Below are 23,344 nucleotides of genomic sequence, written 5' to 3'. Positions count from 1 at the left end.
AGCACACAAGGGATTAATATGTGCAAATTACAGCCCAAACTACAGAGAGCTGGGCAGTCTCATAAAACCCTATCGGAAAAAAAATACAAGACAAGTGAATGTACACTCTCAAAGACGCTAGAACTAACAAGTGAGTTTATAAGAGCACAGGATTACAGTCAATAAACAAAAAGCATATGTAACTCCATATGTTATATGGAAATTTATTTTTACATAATGGAAATTAAAATTTAGAAAATAGCATCTTCTACTATAGCATCAAAAATCAGGAATACTTATGCATAATCTAACAAAACATGTGCAATACTAAACACTGATGAAAGAAATCAAAGAAGATCTGAGTAAATGGAGAGAGATTTCATGTTCATGTATTGGAAGACTCAATATTGTTAAGCTGTCAAATTCTCCCCCAGTTTGATAGATAAACTCAATGCAATCTCCATCAAAATCCTGGCAGGAGTTTTGTAGATATCAGCAAGTTAATTTTAAAATTTACAAGGAAGGAAGAGAACCAGAAAAGTGTTTCAAAAACACTCTTAGAAAAGAACAAAGTTGCACAACTCACATTACCAGATTTCAAGACCAGCTATAAAGCGACAGTAATTGAGAAGAGTGGTACTGGCTAGAGGACAGATGCGCAGATTAAGGGAACAGGATAAAGAGTCAGAAATAGGTCCACACACATCAGGTCATCTGATGTTCAACAAAGGTGGAGAAAGGTCAGTCTTTCAACAAATGGTACTAGAACTACTGGACATCCACAAGCAAAAAAGTGCACCTCACTCCACATGCTACCATTAACTCAAAATGGGTTATAGACCTAAATGAAAAATCAGAAACTATAAAAGTTCTAGAAGAAAACACAGGAGAAAAATTCTTATGAGTCTGTGTTAGGCAAAGCATTCTTAAATACAATAGTAAAAGCAAGATCCATAAAAGAAAAACTTGGTAAAGTGTAGTTCATCAAAATTAAAGCTTATGGTCCTCAAAAAATACTATTAAGAAAATGAAAGACAAGGAAGCATAGAGTAGGAGATAATATTTGCAAAACACTTATCTGAAAATGCAAAACAGGACAGAGATTTTGAAAACGTTTGGCTGTCTCTTAGAAAGTTAAATATATGCTTACTATATGCCCCCCAAATCCACTCCAAATATCTATCCAAAAGAAAAGAAAACGTACATTCTCACAAAAACCTATATACAAATGTAGAAAATTTCAAAGAATATACAAAAAAGCACCTCGAAAAACCAAGATAAAAATATTGTCTCTTCTGAGAAGCTGAACAATTCACACTTTATAATATATTTTAACCAATTACCTTTCTCAGAGTCCACACCTAACTCATGCTCAGATTTAAATACCGCCAACAATGCCCTGGTTCATACGGGAACCTGCTGAGTGCAGACACGTTCTGAGAGCTTTTCTGTAGATTACCGCACTCAGTCTTCAAACTCTCCAATGATAACACCTAACACTTGCTTTCTCTTTTCATTTCTTACTTAGTTAGTTAAATACTATTTTACGCTTTGAGAGATCAAAAATATCCCAACTTGGACCTAAAGTAATCAAGCTGGATATTAGGGAAACTGCCAATAGGCCCAAGTAGTAGAAACAAGACATAAAATGAAAAACATTTTGAAATGATCAAACCTGGAGTCTCCACAACGTGAACAATGGCCTCATTGTTCCCATTCACTGAATACGTGAAATAGAACCAGCAGTCGTCCACATCCTTCTCCTTACAGTGAGACAGGGGATCAACCTGGCCTGGCTGAGGTAACTTGTCCCGATTTTCAACCTTGGTAATGTTGAAATGTGAACATTCCTGGGCACATGTGTCTTTCTTTTCTCCTTTATTAAAGGCTCTGCACTGAACGCATTCTCTGTTAAAACAAAAATTATCACACTTCAAATTTATTACCTAAAATAAATATATGCTTAAAGGTTATTGCATGTGCTACACTCAAAATGTGACCAAATGAAACCAAGAGCTATGAAAGATCTGAATAAATGGAGAGGAGAAGTACACTACATTTCTAGATGGGAAAACTAAATATAAAGATACTAGTTTCCCAAGTGAAATAATAGGTTTATTACACTTTAAACTAAAATTACAAAAAAGAAAGAAATGAGTAATAAAATAAAACTAAGCCCTGGTGGTCAAGATCTGGCACTCTCGTGGCCACGGCCTGGGTTCTTGTCCCAGTCAGGGAGCCGCACCAACCGTCAGTTGGGTGTCATACTGTGGTGGCTGCATGTGGCTGGGATACTGAAAGCTCTGCCACCAGGATTTCAAACGCCGGCAGGGTCCCCCATGGTGGACAGGTTTCAGTGGGGCTTCCAGACTGAGACAGACCAGGAAGAAGGACCTGGCCACCCACTTCCAAAAACCACAGCCATGAAAACCCCGTGAATAGCAGTGGAGCACGTATCATAGACAGCCCGGAAGGTGAGAGGATGATGCAGAAAGGAGGGCAGGGTTCTGCTCTGCTGTCCACACAGTGCTAGGAGTCAGAATCCACTCTATGGTGCTAACAACAAATAAAACTACCCCTATCAGATATTACATACACAGAACATCAAACTAAAATAACGTAAACAATGTGTTGCTGGTACAATAACAGTCCTTTCAAGGTGCAGACTTTCAATTTTTCTTAGTTTAGTGAAAAGATAGTAATTAAGCAATTGGTAATGCTAATTTAACAAAGGTTACCACATGGATTCAATTATATAGCAAATTCAGATCAAAATAATGGCACCAGTCTCATATGACACATTTCAATATCATGCGACAGATGCTAACTACTGAGACAGAGTTTTAAGGTGCAGGCTTCAGTGTGGCAGATATGGTTTACAGTGTAACCAAATGTCAGCACTGCTCCAGTGGGAGCGATAATACATTGTTAGGTGAACAGCCAGCAAATACCAACTATTGCAAGCAATTAGAAAATACTTACTTATGCTCAGCACAGACACCAAGGCACGTCTGACACATCTCACAGGTTGGCCCCTGAAACTTGGGATCTGTGCACTTGCAGGCCCCACACTCACAGATGCCCCGGCCATTGCAGATCTGGCCGTTGGTGGCCATGCATGAAGTAGTGTCCAGAGAACAGTCACACGCACTGCCAGTGTAGTTGGGGTTGCATTCGCACACACGACACTTGCAAACACCATTTCCTGCAATTAAAAATATCATTTCTCATAAAAGTGGTAAAAATAGAAAATCACAGTACTGATTTAGAAGTAAAAATAAGCAATAACGTGGAAGAAAGTGTATCAAAGGGATGGACTGATCCTCAGCGCTGCCCTTTTTCTACGTATTCTCCAAGCAAACAACATTTTTTATGGTATTAGATGGGATCATATTTTATAACCATTTTCAGACCCCTTTCTCACCTCCGCAAATTAAGCCATTGGATCTATCACAGTTGAAATTATCACACTCGCAGAATTTGCCAGAATAAATTTCATTTGTATTATCCCTCTTCCTACAAACACACTGTCCACAGACACACTCTCCATTGTTACTGCAGATTTCTGAACTGTTTTCCTTCCGGCAGTAAGCATCCATATCCTCACTGTTCACTTCGTCTGTGCTACATTCACAGTGTCTGCCAACACGCCCCTCGTTGCACCTAAAGAAGGAGTCCAAAATTTCAATCACATAAAATAAAAATAATTTAAAACAAGTCATGCTGTGAGAAAGACTGGGAGAGAAAATAAGACTATGAACAATCCCTTCAAACGACAATTATATTACATGGAGTGTTCATGCCACACGTCACAGACGTACAAAAGTGTACACACACACACCAGTCATTCAAGTTCATGTGGAATATATGCAAGGGGCTTGGAAAACAATCTTCTGATCAAGATGAAAACATAATCTGGCAATGAACAGGTGGACAAAACATTGGAAACGTAGGATAAACTTATTTTTAGAGTACGTTAATTACATGCAATTGTACTGGAGATGATTTCACTTAAAAAGAAAAAAAGAGTATGGTAGGTATGTTTTCAAATAATATGCTATTATATTTGCTATTATAGGTGAAGTATCTCTAAATTTAAAGGAACGGTCCAACTGTTAGTCTAAAAAAGTGTACAATAAATATACCCCAAAAAGTGTATAGAAGTTGAAGAAAAACATATTGAGCATTAACATTTGAAAATATAATTAACACACTGTTTAAAAATAAATTTATCCGATGAGTCCAGACTTTTCAGACACACTGTCTATTTTTATAACACATCACGCTCACAGACACTGGCTCACTAATTCTGGTAAATACACAGCAGGAATGAAGGCAAAACACTTTCAAGACAATCATTTTAGTTAAAAGATGTTTTACTAAAAATGGATCTAAATGACTCAGTCAAGATACGTACAACATAGAGAGTAAAAATGTAACATTTTAATTGTTATTTGGAACAGACAGTTAATAACCGATGGCAAAACGCAGTCATTTATTTTTCTCATGATTAAAGACCCTTCAAAGCCTAGTCATTTGGGGCTAACATTTAGATCAAAATACTCTCCCCTCCTCCTATCCCTTTAAGGAGAAAGCTGTATTCAGAGTATATTTAGTTTTACTTTTTAATTGACAGTAACCAGAACGTGAAAATAAAATTTAAAATAATTTGATTCAAGTTTTGTGAGTAGTAGATTCTATGTTCTGAAAATAGTTTTCTTTTTAATTTTACAAAATAACTTATTTTAAAAAAATTGTTACAATGTACATGTGGTATAAGGTGAACACCCTTTATTACTTCCTAATCCATTTCCCAGATAAAATCACCATTATAAATTTGATATATCTTTCCAAAACATCTTTCTACAGACATATTTTACATAAGCTCATTTAGCTCTAGAGAATTCAGATTGCTATCACATGAGAGAAAATCTCAAATGCTACCTCAACAGTTTGTTAAATATATGTCTTGGATGGCTACAAAAGTTTTTGAGTAAACAGCAGTTTTCTTAGGGAAAAAAGGCAGGGAAGAACTTTCTATAAATATCACACACAAGATCATCAAATTGATTTTGTGGTGAGCCACAACTGCTGGAACAAATGATTTATTTGTTCCAAATAGAAAGATTTTCTCTGGATGTCCCAAAAGATGGCCTGCCCGTCAGTGTCCAAGCCCACGCGCCCCCCCCCCCCCCCGTGCTCCTGCAGCCTCACGCACCTGCAGGCCCCGCACTCGAACGTGCCGTTGCCCTCATGACACCGGGGGCTGCTGGGGACGCCCTCGCTCTGGCACTCACACTCACAGATGAACTGAAGCACAACCTCCACCTCTTCAGTGAAGCCCAGAGGCTTGATTTTAATGGTTTCAGAATTCTTATTTGGACATTTATTTGAAGTTATGCTGATTTCAAACTGAACCTTGAAGGAAAAAACCAAGAAAGTATGCAATTTAAATGTACTAAAAAGTATTCTGAAAAGCTATTCATTTCTTCTACTGTTTCCCAAATTACAAACTAAGTTGCTTAAAACAAGTCATTTTTTTCCTTCAGAAAATGTTTATACAACATACCTCATCTCCAATGGAAATATTGGAGCATTTCCTTCCATTTTCCCCTGTTCCATTTACCCCATTCTTGCAGTAAGATTTGTAATTTATTGTTACTCCTTCTGGCAATTTACTGTTTTCCAAAATGACTTCTGAGGAAAGGGACTAAAAGAAAGACTAATTATACAAAAAAAAGGCAAGCAAAGTACTACTACAAAATAAGCTGAATGCATAAAACCAGTGGGTAAAATGAAGTGTTAAGAAAACAATATGATTTACATAATATTTGAAGCCAAATCCTGAGTGACAAGGAAACTCAGAACCCAGAGAAACAGGCTCTAATTAACAAGGATCAATTCTTCAAAATAATGTACATGATTGAAAAAGTTAAGAGCATTTGTGTTTTAATTACTGGGCTAAAACATTACTGATCACACAGCGGAGGCCATATGAGGAATCCTGAGAACTCAGAACAAACATGCTCCCTGCGCTCTGGAGACCTGGCTCTGCTCCCACCATGTCCAGCTGACGAGCTGAGGTCAGCAATCCACCACACAATCTGGGAACAACGTGCTTCGGAGCCACTGTAGCCCCGGGCAAAAAACAAATCCCAAATCCCAAGTAGGAAGGATTGAGGCGAGTGCTTTTTCAGGATCAGACCACTGCGGACACATGGAGAAAGCTGCAGCAGCGAGCTCTCTCTGTCCACTAATCCCGTGGATGGGAGTTAGGAAAACATTAAGATATTCTGTTAAGAGGGAGAACAGCTATGGGGAAGACATGGAACAACTGGAATCTTGAAAATCTCTGTAAAAACCTCTCTCTTTCAAGTATGATCTTTCTAAAACATTTTGGGAACCCCTGACATGAGGTAAAAAATATCTAAAATTCAACCTGTCAAAGGGTTGAGGGGTGGAGGCAGTGTACGCAGCATAAAATGGTTACCACAATATTACAAATGCTACAGATTACTTGAAATGATTATTAACCAATGCTTAATGAGTATCACTAAAGGTACTCTGAATTAAGCTCCAGATGGAGAACACAATTCTTCTTTAATTTCAATTCAACTTCCTTCCATGTGCGGGGAGAAAAAATCTTACAAATCTTTTTAAAATACATAAGTCATATACATATATATATATATATATATAATACATTTGCATATATTTTATGGTACATGTACATGAGCATGTGTGTACCTCTTGAGAATAGAAAACCATATCCTCTACATATATGGCAAGAGAATTGGCAAGAAACCTTTTCCAGCACAATTCATCAAAATAGATGAATCTATAAGACACTTTGGACAGGAAAAAAAAGATTGAGGTAATCCTTAATCTAAACGTAAGTTATGTTTCACACTTGCTTTCCAACAAGGAGACCTATTGCTTAGTGACATTCAAACAGATATTTAGAAATTTTCTCCATATGCCTTTATCTCATTTTTGCTTTGTTTAGGCTATGCAAATAATTATGCTTTTGTAAGAAAAGATAAGAGTTTTTCCTCCAGATATATAGGATTTAAGTTTCATGTTGTCCTCTGGGCTTGCGTATCAATGGAGTTTTACTTTTTCAACAGGTTGTTGTCCAGAACAGATCTTATTTAAAATGTACTCACATTGTATGCATCAATGATCAACTGAATTACATTGCTGGAATTAGCAGATAATGTTCCTACTGCTGACTTAGGGATCAAATTTTTCAGTTCCTGCAATTAAAGGATAAAACATATAAAATACATTCATTCAACCAATTAGCATCTACCAAGTATCTAATATTTATTTAAGTACCAGTTCCCTATACGTTTCCTAAATAACTTAAGGAATCAGATCTAAGAAAGACTAGTTTTATAATATGTGATTAAAATGTAACATAAATCACTTTCATAAAATCCAGTCTGTCTAACTGGTGCCATTGTCCCATATTTCAATTCAAACATGATTCTGCCTCTAATGACTAAACAAAAGGGTCTAGAAATTTATTCCTCTTTTTATCTCACCATATATATTTACCTTGTAAACAGGCTGAAATTCTTCAGTAACTGCAAAAATCGTCTGTATGTTATTTTCACTTAGTTTCTGGACAAGGTGAGCAATAGAAGGATAATCCTACGAAATTAAGTAATCAAATTTAGTTATGTAAGTACATCCAATCCATTCCAGTTTTTCAGTATGTGCTACAGGCTGTCAGGTTGGCTCCGACTCCTGGCCGCCCTGTGAATGAGGGATGTCCACAATGTCCTGTCCTCAGCAGCCCTGCTCAGCTTCTGGAGACTCAGGTCTATGGCTTCCTTTACGGGCTCATCCATCTCATATTTGCTCTTCCTCTTTTCCTGCTGCATCTGCTTTTCCCAGCATCACTGTCATTTCCAAAGACTCCTGTCTTCTCAGGATGTGCCCCAAGTAGGACAGCCTCCGTTTTATCATTTTTACCTCCAGTGATGGTTCAAGTTTAATTTGCTCTGGACCCACTCGTTCATCTTTCTGGCAGTCCAGGGTATCCACAGAGCTCTCCTCCATCACCATATTCCCAATGAGTCCATTTTTTTTCCTGTCAGCCTTCCTTACTGCCCAGCTTTCACACCCATACACAGTAATTGAGAATACAAGGGTGTGGACAATCTTGGCCTTGGTCTCTAATTACCCTTGATGATCTTTCCTAATTCTTTCATTGCTGCCCTTCCAAGTCCTGTCTTCTCAATTTCTTGGCTGCAGTCTCCATTTAAATTGTTGACTGAACCAAGGTAAACAAAATCTCTAACAATTTCAGTGTCTTCATTGTCTACATTAAAGTTATGCGGTCCTTCTGTAGTCATGTTTTTTGTCTTTTCAATACTTTTCGAAAATAATGATTTGCATATATAACTGGATTACTTATACAAGACTGCTTTAAATAACACAAATAATTGCTGAAATGGATGGTGTGTACATGTGGGTTTATAATCCTCTTCTATCTTTATGTGTATAAAAATTTCCATAATAAAACAGTTCCAAGAAACAAGATTATCTATGTATATGTCAGAACAATGAAATTAAAGAATTGCCAGTAATTACAGGTTGTATTATCTATCACTTAAGAAAAAGACCAAGATTCATCAAGGTTTATTTCCTCTAGAACTTGAATAATTTGCCAACCTTTATTTTCAGTAGAGACAGGGTATAGACTTTTAAAAACCATCTATAAATAAAGAGTGTAAGACTATACAAATTACTTGTTTACAAATAATATCAAATTTGCTAACCAAATGACACACGCAAGCGAGAGGAAACACAACTCTGGGTCGAGGCAGGGAGGAAAGGCATCTGAGAAGCTCCTTTCACCTAAGTGGGGCCTTTGTCGAAGCGGAAGGAAGCAAGCACAAAGCCACATCTTCAGAAACAGCAACACCAGCTTTCCTGCACAGTGGGTTAGGGCCCATACTTACCAAAATAACAAAACCCCAAACCCTGAAAAATCCACAAGCCAGGCACCGACAACACTCTTAGTATTAAACACTAAAATTCAGCACAAATCCATTTAACATGTAAGGAATTAAGCACTTACATAATAATGGCTCATTGTGTACACATCATTTTCCAAGTGACACTGTCCATCATTTGGTAAAACAATGCCACCAAGTTTCCCATCTCCAGCAAAGTGAAACCCAGCATCCGTGGAAAATACCAGTAGTCGAGTAACATTCCTCCAGCCAATCAATGACTTGAAAAGAAAAGGATTTCAATTTCAAAATACTACTCACAATAACTCAACATAAATCTCTTATCTTCATATAGGCTACCACTGTACTTTTACCCTAATTCTGTCTCTTTTCTTTATCTTCTCTTTTCACACAGCTAATAATCTTGCTGATAATGCTAATAACCCTGCATACAGCCTACTGAATAAAGCTCCTCCATCCCATTGTAAAAGTGTATCTTGCCTGGTTGCCCATTTCTTTCAGCTCCTTTAAAAAATGGACTCTTTTAAAATCAATGTCTCTCTCCCCACTAGACAGTAAGCTAACTCCCTCCCTGTGGGGCAGGGACCACACCTGGTTTTGCTCATCATCGAATCTCCAGTAGCTGGCACAGCGCTACACAGTAGGCGCTTGCTGAGTATGTGCTGAGCACATAAAAATGCCTCAGCCCGTCCCCTCCTTTACCCGACTACTGCTGTCTTGTTCGCATCCCTTCTTCCATCCTTGTTCTATCTTCTATAGCATATACCTCCTTTATCGACCCTTCACATTAGGCCTTCCTTTTTAACTATGGAAAAAATTATCTTCTCCAAAGACCTGACCTACTTAATTCCACCCATTCTAACTCATCAGTACTTTTTATTTGTTCATTTATTTTATTCTGCACCTTATTAAACAAAGAATTTAAAGCAGCAGTAAAATTCTCTTCTCTCAATGGTAAATTTATAATTATATTTGTCTAAATTTACTCAATACATCTGTGTATCTCCTCATAAGACTGCAAACTCCTTGAAGGCAGGAATGAAGTTTAGTAATGCTGGCAATCCAAGTTGAACGTCTCTCTTTTTTGCATCTAGAGAAGTAGGCGGAACAGGTCCTCTCAGTCAGCCTGATGAACAGAGAAGGACGGGAGTGGCCAGGATGCTCCAGCCCACTGGAATCCACAGGTGGAGGTGTGGAAGGCAGCCCCGAGAACACTCTCCACATGAGCTGCTAAGAGGATCAGACGAATGGCTGGACAGAAGCGGGTCAGGCTGGGCTCCACCTGGAATATTACTCTTTCTTCAGCTTTAAAAGCAGAGACTGTCCTTAAACTGCAACTACCCCAGTGAGATGTCAGAAGTAACGAGAACATAGCAGCTAACGTTTGCTGAGGGCTATGGGCACTTTACGTGGATTACTGCGTTTAAGCTTCACAACAGCTCTGTGAGGTCGACCTATTATCATCCCTTCTGGAGGAGAAGGAAGAGCCCCTAGAGTGGCTAAGGAAGCTGCCTAGGATTAGTGCTGGTGGGAAAATTTGAAGCCAGGTCATAACAATCTAAAGACTGTTCTCTTCACCACTGTACCAGATCACTATACCCTATTATTATCTTGGATATCGGTTAGCACCTTAGCAAAGACTGGTGGAAAAATAACTATTAAGAAGCATCTGGGGGCCAGCCATGTGGCATAGTGGTTAAGTTTGGCATGCTCCACTTCACTGGCCCACGTTTGCAGGTTCAGATCCCAGGTGCAGACCTGCACCACTTAGCCACACTGTGGGGGTGTCCCACATACAAAATAGAGGAAGACAGGCAGCAGATGTTAACTCAGGGCCAATCTTCCTCAGGGAAAAAAAAAAAAGCATCTGGAATCAAGGAAGGTCTTCTAGGAATAGGGGTACTATAAGGGAAAAAGGGTGGGGGGGAATGGGACAGCAGTAGGTAATTAAGAGAAACTTTATCTACCTCACAACGTTTTCTAGTTTCAGCTCCAGCTATATTATTAAAAGGTCATTTCAAAATCCTCAACTGGTAAACAGGTCATAAAATTCTAATCACTAGTCCAATGGAGACAAGCTTACCACTGAAAATCCTGCAATTAAAATTCTAAATATTATATGACTCCTAAATGTTCTCATATAGTTTACAAACTAGCACTTAAAAAGTTCTTTCTTTTTGAATTACTAAGACACAGGGAAAGACATCTTTCAAAGACAATGAGCAGAAGAAAACTGACCAAAGGAAAATGGTGAGACACTGTTTCATCTGAGCACTTTTAACGTTCCCGGTGATAACCTGGGATAACCTCACCTCTGGCACAAAGCCAGAGAGCCAGGCCACCTGGGCCTCTCCTAAAAACCCAGAACACCAGCTAAAGTACAGCTAAATTGCCCTGCTCTTTCAAATGGTGAGCATTCTTGGCTTTTAAAGCCCCATATAAATGAACTAACTAACTGCCTTGGCTTATATAGGGACAAAATGATTAAATATACTTTTATAAAACACTAATTGGGGCTAGCTCCATGGCGTTGTGGTTGAGTTTGGTGCACTCTGCTTTGGTGGCCCAGGTTTGTAGGTTTGGATCGCGGGTGTGGACCTACACTTGTCCACATCTTGTTGGCCACTTGTTGGCCATCTTGTGGTGGCGTCCCACATACAAAATATAGGAGGATTGGCACAGATGCTAGCTCAGGACTAATCTTCCTCAAGCAAAAAAAGAGGAAAACAGGCAACAGATATTATCTCAGGGTGAACGTTCCACACCAAAAAGAAAAAAATAAACAAAAACAAAACACTTGTAGTTGGAGGGAATTTAAGGGATTAAATTCTGTATTTCTCTAGAATAATCAAATATGACATGGTAATTAAGGCAATTTTTTCTATTAACTGATAGTACAGTCATACTTAAAATTTACACAAATAATATCCCTTTATAGAAAATGAATGCACTTACTCCACAAACTGCAACTTGCATGATTGCATCAAAGCCACCTTCTGGAGAATCCAAATTTCCAGATATGCGCTGTTTACCAACCAGCTCATTAAATACTTCCCCTTTATCAGTAAGACTGAGCACATTTTTGTAGCTAAATGGGCTGGTGCAGTTCTGTTCACTTGTGCAAGGGTTTCTGAGCTTGGCTGGTGTTGTACTAATGTAAGGCATCACAGTTTTCTCCACAAATGAGCCAAACCCTGTGAAGGAAAAATGCATAGAGAGATGGATAGATGGATGGCGGATGGATAGACAGACTTGCATTAAAAAAAAAAAATCAAGTATGATACCCCATGTAAGTCAATCTTTATCTTTAATAATAAGGTTTGGAAAGGAAATCATTATAATATGAAAAATTCAGGTCTAAAGTGAGAACAGGCTATACAGGCAAATGTGGTCATATTAATGAGTAATAAAATAGAATCTGAGTACTCAACATGTTTATAAAATAAATCCACAAGTGAATGAATAAATTCCTGTGAAAACAAGCATGCATTTCCCTATATCTATGTGGTATAATCTGTGTCAAGTAACCTAGTAGCATACAGTACCAGAGGAACAAGGAGGCAGAAACATTATTAGACATGTGACAGGAGTATCATTCCCTTCAAGAAAGAAAAGGCTAAAAAACAGGCCTATTTATCTTGCAAGTATGTGGTGAAGAACAAAACTGTCATGGCTCCTACAAAGGAAAATCATTAATTTTCTCAATATTCCTACCAATTCGGAAGTCTGAAGTAATCCTCCTCATTTCATTCATCAGATCGGTTCCAAGACTTTTTACATTCTCCAAATCATCTTTCATAGAGTAAGAGAGGTCCATAAGGTAGTAGAGATCAATGGGATAGTCTTCAGCTCTCTTGAATTTTAATGCAAATGTTTGTGGCTCCCCTAATTAAAGAGAGATTAGAAAACAAAATTAGCTTGCCAGCAATTAAAAGTAAACGAGAAAAAACAAGTACATCAGATTTACAAGGTAAACACTATAAAATAAAATGTACTATTGCCATAATTTTTACAAAAGCTTGGACATTCCATAGGTAACTCAACGGTTCTGTGTACTCAATTTCAGTCACAAATACTTAAAATGCCAGGCCCTGGGGATGCAACACGAAAAGACAAGTCCCAGTCCACAGGGGGCAAGACAGACAAAAGTCGATATATAACTATGACAGAGGAAAACAAATAGACGGAACGACACATATTAGACTGGCGTGGGTAGGTCAGGGCCCGCTGCAGGGTACACCCAACTGCTTAGAGACTGAAGTTTTACGGGAAGATTGTTCTCTATTTAATGGGAAACCACTATATGCAAGTGAATAACATAATCATATCTTTACTCTAGAGCCTGGCAAAAAGTTTTAAAGATGAATTATAGAGACAAAGAAACTTGTTGAGAAACTATAGCAAGAATCTAAGAGGGAGATGATGAAGATTGAAACAATGAGGAAGGAGAAGAGGAGAGATGCACAAGAGGTGTTAGGTGTAACTCACTGAGGAAATACAGGATAAAGAGAAGGTTTGGGTGAAAAATCATGAAATTTTTAACTTGCAGATTTTCTAAAGACTTCTAAAAGGCAGTTGGATAAATGGGTTTGGAGCTTAAAAGTCTGTTACAGCATACAGATGGTTTTAAATCCACAAGAGAACAACCAGCAATTAAGCGGACTGCAAAGAAGGAGGAAGAAAAGACACAAAAAGAACACTGGAAAGCAACGTTAAGAGAGATGGAAAAAAACCAGGAGTGATGTTGTAGAAGCCAAGAGGAAAGCCTTCCAAGAAGTTCAAAGGTGTCACTTGGTACAGAAAGGCTAAAGAAAAAACGGCCCTGAGAAGGGTCCACGAGGCTTTGTGGTTCAAGGGGAAGGCAGAGCTGTGCCAGCACAGGTTTAGAGCAGGAGCCTGGCCACGGGTGAAGGAGGACAGAAGGGCAGGCACGGAGGCGAGGAGGCTGGCCGTGGGTGAAGGAGGATGGGAGGGCAGGCACGGAGGCGAGGAGGCTGGCCGTGGGTGAAGGAGGACGGGAGGGCAGACATGGAGGCGAGGAGCCTGGCCGTGGGTGAAGGAGGATGGGAGGGCAGCCATGGAGGCGGGAGTCTGCACCCCTCCTCTGAGAGAAAGGGGATGGAAACTGGAAAGACTAGGAAGAGGGCTTGTGTTTTCTTCTTTTTCTTTTTGTTTGCAGATGTGGGACTGTCATAGATTATCACAAAAACCTTAATATTTTAACAATACTAAACAAGTACAAAGGAAAAAATAGGTTAAAATGTTTTCTTTATATTATGTAATCATAACAGAGGATGGACTTATTTGCAAAGTTCACTAAATCTAAAACTTTCTGAATCTTTAACAGAATTTACTTTGGACATTAGGCAACATTTATTATCATTTCAAATATATGTGACTTACAAATGTCTGCAAAAAATTTCTAAACTTTAACGTATTTCACATTTGTTTGGCAGCCGGTCCAGTGTGAGAACGAGCCGTCAGCAGAAACTGGCAAGAGGCTCATATCAAGTTGTTGTGGAAAAGCTCAGGTAGAAACAAAGGCTTCCACAGGATTGGAATTTTGTACCTGATCGTAACTGCAAAACCAACTGCTGGGGCTGGATCTGGGTGATGTCTTCTGGCTGGAGCTTCTCTGCCGTCCCTTTGCTCCGGTTGGTTACATTTTTATTTTTCTTTATATCTTTGGAGCCTCTGGGATTTTCTATGTCATCTGGATGGCAACCCTTCTTTTTTAAGGCTTCTAAATCATCACATCGTGCAGAGGTAGGCATCCCTTCTTGTAAAAATGTCTAAATGACATATAAAATACACGGAGAAATAAAAAGTATAATGCTCAAACCTTTACATAATCATAATTGCAAATACGCAAGTAAATTGCAAAAATCAAGCGACACATCTAATGGGCTTCATTTCTCATTTTTAAGCAAAATACTACCTTTCTCCAAACCATAATAAGTGCTCTTGTTTAAAAACAAAATTTTTTCCTTGAAAGTAATACCTTTATTACTAATATACTGCTAGTAATTTATTACTTTAGTAATACTTAGGACTGACCTAGGTATACATTTCAAATGTCCCACCTTCAAATTCATAGGATCTAATCAAAGAAATTTCTTCCATGAAATCACTTATTCAGCATGGTTAACAGCCACTAATAACATACACACCCAAATATCGGACAAATATTTTTTCCCAAAATTTCCCTTAGAAATATCCTTAAAAGTCTCTCACATTATGTAGCATTCTACATCACAAGATTTTCAACAACTCAATGTTTAAGGGAAACATTTTAGCCTAAAAGCATCTCAATTAACTATGCTATTTTTAAAAAGGGGACCAAGAAATTTAGTACAAATTTAGTAAGTATTCATGGAGGTTCAAAAAAATTCCAAGTCTTGGCTATTATTGTAAACGAAACTTTGAAAATTTATTTTAAAAAACAATACAGGGGCCAGCATGGTGACCGAGTGGTTAAGTTCCTGTGCTCCACTTCGGCGGCCCAGTGTTTCGCCGGTTTGGATCCTGGGCGCGGACACAGCACCGCTCATCAAGCCACACTGAGGACCCACAACTAAAAATACACAACTATGTACGGGGGGCGGGGCGCTTTGGGGAGAAAAAGGAAAAATAAAAAAACTAAATCTTTAAAAAAAACAACACTACAGTGATTATACAACAATGGTCATATTTCCACAGGGTGATTTAAAAAAATAAAGTAAAAAAGGCCCTAATGGTATGTAAACAGTACTTGTGGCTTAGGGTAAAATTTCCGGTAGTAACATGATTTCAAAATGTGTTATACCTCAAACAACTTAGATGGAAATAAAAAGTTTATCAGAGGACTGAAGAAGTACCTTAGTGAAAGCAAAAACACTGCTGGTAAGATGTATGTAAAGATTCTGAATGAAAGTTTTTCACAAAATGTGAGAGTGGGGGGAAAAACAACGACTGTGTGTGTGTGTATCATTTTGAAATGTGTATACATAACTAATCAATTAACTAACTTGACTACTCCACGTATAGCACTAAAAGTTTTGTATTTAGTTGGCCAAAAATCTTTTTATTTTTTAATGTTGACATTGGGAAAACGAGGGAATGCCTTTTACTTGGGGTCACTTCCTTTTCAGTTTTATATGGTATTTATTATCTACCCACTTCATAGTGCTGCATAAAGTGAGGATATTTAAATACAAAGAATACACAATGATCCAGAGTAGTTATTCTTTAAGGCAAAGAGAACACTAAATGAGAGCATTTGCGTAATTAGACAAACAATGGGACGTGAATACCGGGTGTCAGATGGTTCAGAGCTGCACCACTTTTATGTATTATCAACCCTAAAATATCACCAAAGCACAGGAGCCTAGAACATCACACACTTCCCAACAGCCAAGCCAGGAAATCCTAGTATCATGACACTCAAGTAAAATTTCACTAAACATACTCCAAAATAGCCTTTAATAATTTAGGAATTATGCCACAAAGATCAAAGGCTAAATTATTTAAAGGATAGTTTGGCTATGTAACCCTCAACTGCAGATAAACTATAACCTTCATAAAATGGATGCTCCTGTTGGTAATAGCAGCTACCACTTACTTAGGACCTTCTAACTAAAACCACTTTAGGTTCCATCAATTCTAATTCTTGTAGCAACAGAGATAAAGCAGGCATTTCCACACTCATGTTCCAGCTAAGACAACCGACAGCCGTGGGGAAGTGAGCCTTGCTGAGACAAACTCACAGCAATCCCTATTTCCTCCACTGTCTCCAGTTTAATTCCAGAATACCACTTTTAGGAGAACAGAAAGTGCTATTAGAAAAAACTTGATATAATAAAACAACTTATTTTGTCTTTCATATGGTCAAACCATATGAAATATCTGATATTTGACCAGTTACGCCTACAAACAGGCACTGGAAATGTGGAGTCAAATGCCTGAGTAAAAACAGACAGTAAGCCTTTGACCTCCTGACATTATTCACTCTGTGAATACATGAGATATCCTCAAAATGACTTCCCTTTATCTCCTGTTCTGACTTACTCACTCCTTCCTTCCTTCATTCATTCACCCATTAAACATTTAGTAAGCTTTGTGGAAGGCACCAACCAGGTTAAGCAATGTATACAGATGACAAAAGTGAATAAAATGTAAACCCTAACCTCAATGGGCTTTTATTAGGATGCAAACCAATTCTAGACAAGTTTAACTCAAATAAAATTCGGAAGATTAATTTATACTTCTCCCATTAAAAGAGGGGGGAAATCTAAAACAGTCAAATTAAATGGTTAGAGTTTTTTGGGAAGATGTCCAATAGAAATATAATGCATGTCACAAAAGTGAGCTAAAATATGTATTTTTAAATTGTCTAGTAGTCACACTAAAAGAAAAAAAATTGAAACTAGGGAAATTAATTCTAACAATACATACAAAATATTAGCATTTCAACATTATTAATAACTTTTTTCATCATTAAATGTTCAAACTTTAGTATGTATTTGAGGCTTACAACAATTCTCAATGTGGACCACCCCTATTTCAAGTGCTCAAAAGCCACATGTGCCAGCAGCTACTGTGTTGAACAGCATGGCTCTAGACCATCACAGGGTACCATACATAGAGTTGATGCTTATTCAGTATTCACATCCAGTACTTCCCAAGGATATAACACTAAATGACTAGGGAATAAATGGAAAGGACTCGAGCAATCTTACCGAGTTTGTGCACCATCCACAATTTGGCCCTGCTTGTATACATTCTCCACATGATTTGGCATTTGCTTTTAAACATCTATTTTCATCTGTCAGGAGAAAGAAAGAATAGATCACTTTAAGTTTTACGAGAGAAAATAATGAAAAATCAGGATCAAAATGACAAATAAGGCAATACATTTAAATGTTAAATATGAATACTACGAACCTAGTTACTAAGCTGACCCAAACCTACCCCCAGAGGTGTTTGGGGATCACCCTGGCACAGACAGCCATAAAAAGACAGTTATCTTTCTCGTCTTCTATAGCAAAGACTAGGCACCATTAACCTATACAGTTATCCTTCTTTTCAACGGCATAATTTCAGGATCTATCATGTTGGATGGTCATAACTGTCAGGAGTTTTCTTAGAACTGGGTGAAGTATGATTTCTTTTCATTTAACTCATATGACCACACTCATACCACCTCAAGCATCTTGAGCGGCTTTCCCTTCATTTTCAGTAAGTTAAACACCTAAAAAGTCCAGATCACCCAATCCATAATCCCATGATTTTTCAGGTTCTGTGTTCACAATGTCTTACGTTTCTTGAATTCACCTCAGGGTAAGCGTGCCTTTCATGTGGTAGGCACTAATACAGGCTGTCTCCAATGCATCTCTTCTGATTGTAAACCTAACGCATGCTCATCATAGGAAATTTGGAAAATACATACAAGCATAAAAAAACAAACTAAAAATCACCCATAACCCACTAAGAGATAACTACTGCTAACATTTCTGTATATTTCTTTCTAGTCTCTTTTCTATGCAGATAGATAAAAAATAGCAAGGAAGCATGCAAATATAGACATTATTTAAATGAAATTGAGGATATACATTTTGTATACTACTTTTTATACTTTATCCTAAGTGTTTTACTACAAATTCTTCAAAAATATGGCTTTTACTGACTACATATTTCATTATCATACCTTATTTAAAGTTGCACAAATGTAGATGGTTTCCAATTGCATGTGTGCCTAGTTCACACGTGCTTGCTCACATGCACACACAAACCCTCCAAACACATACATACACACGCACATATATTCTGAGGAACATTCTTATAATGTAAAACTATTTCTTTATCACAAATTCAAAGAAGTGAAAATACTGAGTTGAAGAGTATTCATGTTTTTAAGATTCTCAATACACACTAATTCCTATCCAGAAATAATATTCAAATTTATACTCCCACAAGCTGTACGCAAATACCATTTCACCACACCTTCAACCATGCTAACTACTTTTTCAATATAAAAAACCTTTTACTCATTTAACAGGAATAAATTAGAATATCAATTCAACTGTCAGTTACTTAAGGTTTCATTTTTTCGTATTTTTACTGACCATTTCTTTTGTAAATTTTCTGTTATGTCTTCTGCAAATTTTTCTGTCATCATGTTCATCTGTTTTTACCAGATCTCTACACATGTTAATGAAATTAAACCGCTTTTCAGTTTCTCATCTTGTTGATGGTGTTTCGACATATAGATAATTTTGGGTTTTATATGTTGCTGTTGGCTTTATGTAATTCAAACTTATGAATAATGTCTTTTATGGTTTCTTTCTTCATGTTTCCATGTAGTAAGTCTGTCCTATCCTGATATCAAATAACTATTCTATGCAGTGTCTTTTTTGAGATCTGGAGAACAGAACTGCATATCCTTCCAGATGCGGATGCACCATGGTTTCTAAGAGGATTAAATACATTTTCAGCTTTATTTTTCATTCCTCTTCTAGATGATGCCAACAATTTGTAAGAATTTTTGATTAAAGAGCAAGAACATCTAGAAAGTCAATGGTTCCTGGTTTCATTTTTTTATATAGGGAAGGACAGTTTATAATCCACCATCTACACATTTACTTTATTTTCTTCTAAATATATTACATGCTTTTGCTTTCTCTATGCTCACTTAGACACTCTCAAAAGATCTTTCTGTAGCATACTCTTTTTTTCCCTATCATTTTAGCATTTTACTAGCCAAACTGCTGGTCATCACTCTTGGTGGCTGAGGAGAGGGGAGCCTGAGGAAGGACCCTGCAGGCCACTGTAAGGACGCTGACCTTTATCTGAGTGACACGGGGCCACTGCAGGGCTTCAAAGGAGCAGCAAGAGCGAACTGAGGTTTTCCCAGGAATCTAACTGGTCAAAAGCAATACAAGAGACTGAAATGAAAAGACAACTAAAGCAGTTTTTCTTTTTTACCTGCTTGGCCAAACACATAACAAACTGAACTGATCAGTCCAATCCAGAAAACCAGTTGTAAATTCATCTGAAACATAAAATGTATATCATATTAAGAAAATGAAAAACAAGAAAACACATTAAACATAAAACATTCCCACTCACCTTATCTTCTGTTGATTTTATAAAAATCATACATCTCAAGCCATTTCTTCTCCAGCCCTCTCCACACCTCTGTCGCCCCCCTCTCCGCCCTGGTTACCTCACCCTTCACCCGACCCCACTAAAGCAGCTTCTGTACCAGACCCCCGAATCCATTCTCGCTTCTCCAGATCAAATACAGTTTAACACTGAATTACAGTCCTCAAAAAAGAACAACAGTGTCAAGTATTCTCTGACGCCATAAAAGCGATGAGCATCTTCATCGCAGGGACTCTCTCTCAGTATCTCCTGTGGCTCCAGGCTCCAAACATGCGGAGCCAGAGGCCTCCGCGACCTAAACACGGGAGCGTTCACGTTCAGCTGGGGCGAACCTGTCCAAGTCCTGATGGCGCCATCCCTTTGCTGACAACTTTTCAATAGCTTTTACTTCTCCACAGGCTAAGATCAACATCCTACACAAGACCCCAACTCAGTTTTTGAGTTTGAGCTCTCGTAATTATTTCTAAGGTAATCACCTTCTATGCATGGATAGTAAAATATTCAGTTCAATTCCTACAATTTCTAGATATACAAACTAAACCAAAAGAAAGTGGGGGAGGGGGGCATAAGAAGATCCAAAAGAGGGTTGAGTGTCTTCTAGAATCTCTAAAGAAAAATTAAGTAATATTCTGTATATTAAGCAGAATACTTCATACTCCAACCATTAGGTATATAACTATTTTCTGTGAATCAAAGTTTTAACAATATTAATCTATACCTTACCAGAGTTGGTCGAAGATGGCTACAGCCACAGGTCACTGACCCTGTCCCTTAACTACCTACTGCTCTTGACTAGTAGCCAGTCTAGTAAATATGCATAAATATCTGTCCCTCCCACAAGAGTACAATACAAAACAAATATCAACCAAAAAGAGGTTAGCCTTACTAGTTATCAAACAAATATAAATTAAAGCCATATAAGGTAAATTAGCAAGCCAAAAAAATGGGGGGGGGTAATTTAATCCCCAACAAACCTTACTGCAGATGGCTGAAAGAAATCAGAGATGGCTCTGTAAACTGGTATAATTAATGGAGGGAAATAATAATCTATATCAAAAACCACAAAAAATGTTTCTACCCTCTGACTTAGTAATCTAGGTACTGGAAATTCATCCTAAGAAAATAACTAAAAATATAAAAGGTGATACACACACACATGCACATTCAGTATAGAACTCTAGTACATTTACAACAGGCAAAAATGCAAACATTCTCTACCCAATAATAGGGAAACGGCTAGCTGCATCAACTTGATGGACTATTAGAGTCATAACAGTAATAAAATGTAGCAACATCATAAGGTTTATAGAATAATTTTGGATAGAAAGAAGACATCAAGATGTAAAAATAACAGTGTATGAATATATAAAGTAACCACAGTGACCTAAAGATGAGAAAGAGTTACAAGCCTAACATAAAGACGATGCTTTATTTGTTCTAAATTGTTATAATGCTTTCTTTTCGTTTTCTTAATAACAATTATGGCAGGGTAACTGTGTGGGATTTTTTTTCTTTCTTGATAAATTTCCTTTAATAAGAAAAAAAACAATTCTTTTAAAACCCTCTGTGTCTTCCAGAGCTTGCATCCTGGGATGCTAGTCCCACAGCTGCGAGAGGGTGCTTTCACCCAGGGACAGGTGCTCAGAGCACCCTGGGACACTTGCGTTTCCCCTGCTATTAAATGCTGTTTGCATTTTCTCTGTTGACTTCCCAGAGAAAAGCAGTAAGAATAATTTGCATACTCATCCACTTTGCAACTGTGCTCAGACCAGCAAGTTCTGTTATGCCACGAGCGCACAATTTTGCTTACATGTCACTTATGACCGCATCCAAAAGACCAACAAAAGCTGAGTGTCACAGAAGTGTCAAATGCCTGACAGTTCACCTTTTAAGGCCTTCCTCAAAGGTTTAATGTGTAATAAATCCAGACAGACTATAATTCTAAGCCATTCAAATAATGTTATCAATTCCAAAGCTATGACTAAAAAGGACCTGGAATGTTAAGGCTTCCGAGGAAATGCATGACTGTGATGAATGGAGCATCTGGGCAGTTTCTACACAAAGTGAAGAGAACAAATATTTGTTCCATATATGGACTGATATGTGTTTCTTCAAGATACTACTCAGGCTACTTTAGGGACCACTAGGCTACCTTGAGAAACCTTTTAAAAGACTCAATTCAGAGACTCATCACTACGATAAGGTTATTGGATAGAAATGTTCCCTAACATTCTTAGGCTACGTAGCTTTAAACTATGACTTAAATGCTACTGTCCTTTTCCTTCTACAAACTTGACAAGCCAAAGATCAGCCTTCTGAAACCCTCATGCCTCTGGAAGAGCTCCAAACCCAGAAGGAGGCAAAACAAGGCTCTCGTGTTGAAGAACAGCTGAGAGAACAAGGACAACCGCTGAGAACTGCTCAAGGACAGATGTCAACTTTCCTGTGACTGGTCAGTGCACCGGCAAGAAAGAGAGAGACACTCATTGGCTAGTGATGTTGATAACAGGCCAAGCTTTCTCTCAGGGAAACAGAGAAGCCACAGGAGACAGAAGAGGACAGCAAGTAAAAATAAAGAAGAGCCATGAGGACAATGAGGCTTAGAAGATACAGTTAGAAGTGTCCTTGGGGAAAGCAAGCAGCAGAGAGCTGGATAGTAAAGACGAAGTGGCAGAGAGGACTCAACAGCCTCCCCTATTGATCCTGACGGCCTCTGAATGTCCTGGATCCTCCTGCATGCGTGTGGGGAAGAAGGACACACCAAGAGCTTCCTGTATTTCAAAACCTCCTAAGGCAGCACTTCTCAAAGTTGGTCTAGGTGACAACTGCACCAGATTTACCTGGCTGCCCACCCCAGGCCTAAGAACCAGTCTCAGGGAGTGGGGCCTGTATTCCAGGTGATTCTATGGCTGAGAAAAGGGGCCCTAAGGAGTTTCCTACCAAGAGCATTCCACATACAATGGTTCACTATGAGGGGCCAGCAGGGAGGGACGCCTTCAGGTACTGTCTTAATCCTATCTTGTGTCTCCTCTTCAGAATCAAAGGTCAAGGAATAGTTGTCTACACTGGTCTCCATTTCATAACCTCCTATTCCCTCCTCAACCTGCTGTCACTGGCGTCCACCTCCTACCATGCATGTGAAAGCACTCTTGCAAAAGCAACTTTCCAGGCATTATCTTACTCTCTGTGTTCATTCATTCATTCAAAAGTTTCTTAACTGCCTACAACATGCACTT

The 23,344-nt window shown here is 38.2% G+C and overlaps 1 protein-coding gene across 2 annotated transcripts in view; it reads right to left on the bottom strand.

Annotated features, from left to right (window-relative positions):
- The window catches only part of ITGB1 (integrin subunit beta 1), a 45,527-nt gene that overhangs the window by 7,257 nt on the left and 14,926 nt on the right, over window positions 1-23,344 (bottom strand). For both annotated transcript variants that reach the window (XM_046678453.1, XM_046678454.1), the window contains exons 2-14: window positions 19,929-19,995; window positions 17,684-17,769; window positions 14,536-14,758; window positions 12,681-12,851; window positions 11,922-12,160; window positions 9,071-9,226; window positions 7,540-7,635; window positions 7,146-7,235; window positions 5,549-5,689; window positions 5,198-5,397; window positions 3,404-3,642; window positions 2,962-3,184; window positions 1,655-1,887 (exon numbers count right to left, since the gene is read on the bottom strand). In XM_046678453.1, coding sequence (XP_046534409.1) covers window positions 1,655-1,887; window positions 2,962-3,184; window positions 3,404-3,642; window positions 5,198-5,397; window positions 5,549-5,689; window positions 7,146-7,235; window positions 7,540-7,635; window positions 9,071-9,226; window positions 11,922-12,160; window positions 12,681-12,851; window positions 14,536-14,758; window positions 17,684-17,769; window positions 19,929-19,995 — 2,164 coding nt within the window. The remainder of the gene's footprint in view (window positions 1-1,654; window positions 1,888-2,961; window positions 3,185-3,403; window positions 3,643-5,197; window positions 5,398-5,548; window positions 5,690-7,145; window positions 7,236-7,539; window positions 7,636-9,070; window positions 9,227-11,921; window positions 12,161-12,680; window positions 12,852-14,535; window positions 14,759-17,683; window positions 17,770-19,928; window positions 19,996-23,344) is intronic.

This window comes from Equus quagga, chromosome 12 (genome assembly GCF_021613505.1).
Source record: "Equus quagga isolate Etosha38 chromosome 12, UCLA_HA_Equagga_1.0, whole genome shotgun sequence".
In the NCBI taxonomy this organism is placed as follows: Eukaryota; Metazoa; Chordata; class Mammalia; order Perissodactyla; family Equidae; genus Equus; species Equus quagga.
The sequence above is the reverse complement of the archived record's forward strand: the minus strand, read 5'-3'. Positions and strand labels throughout refer to the sequence as shown.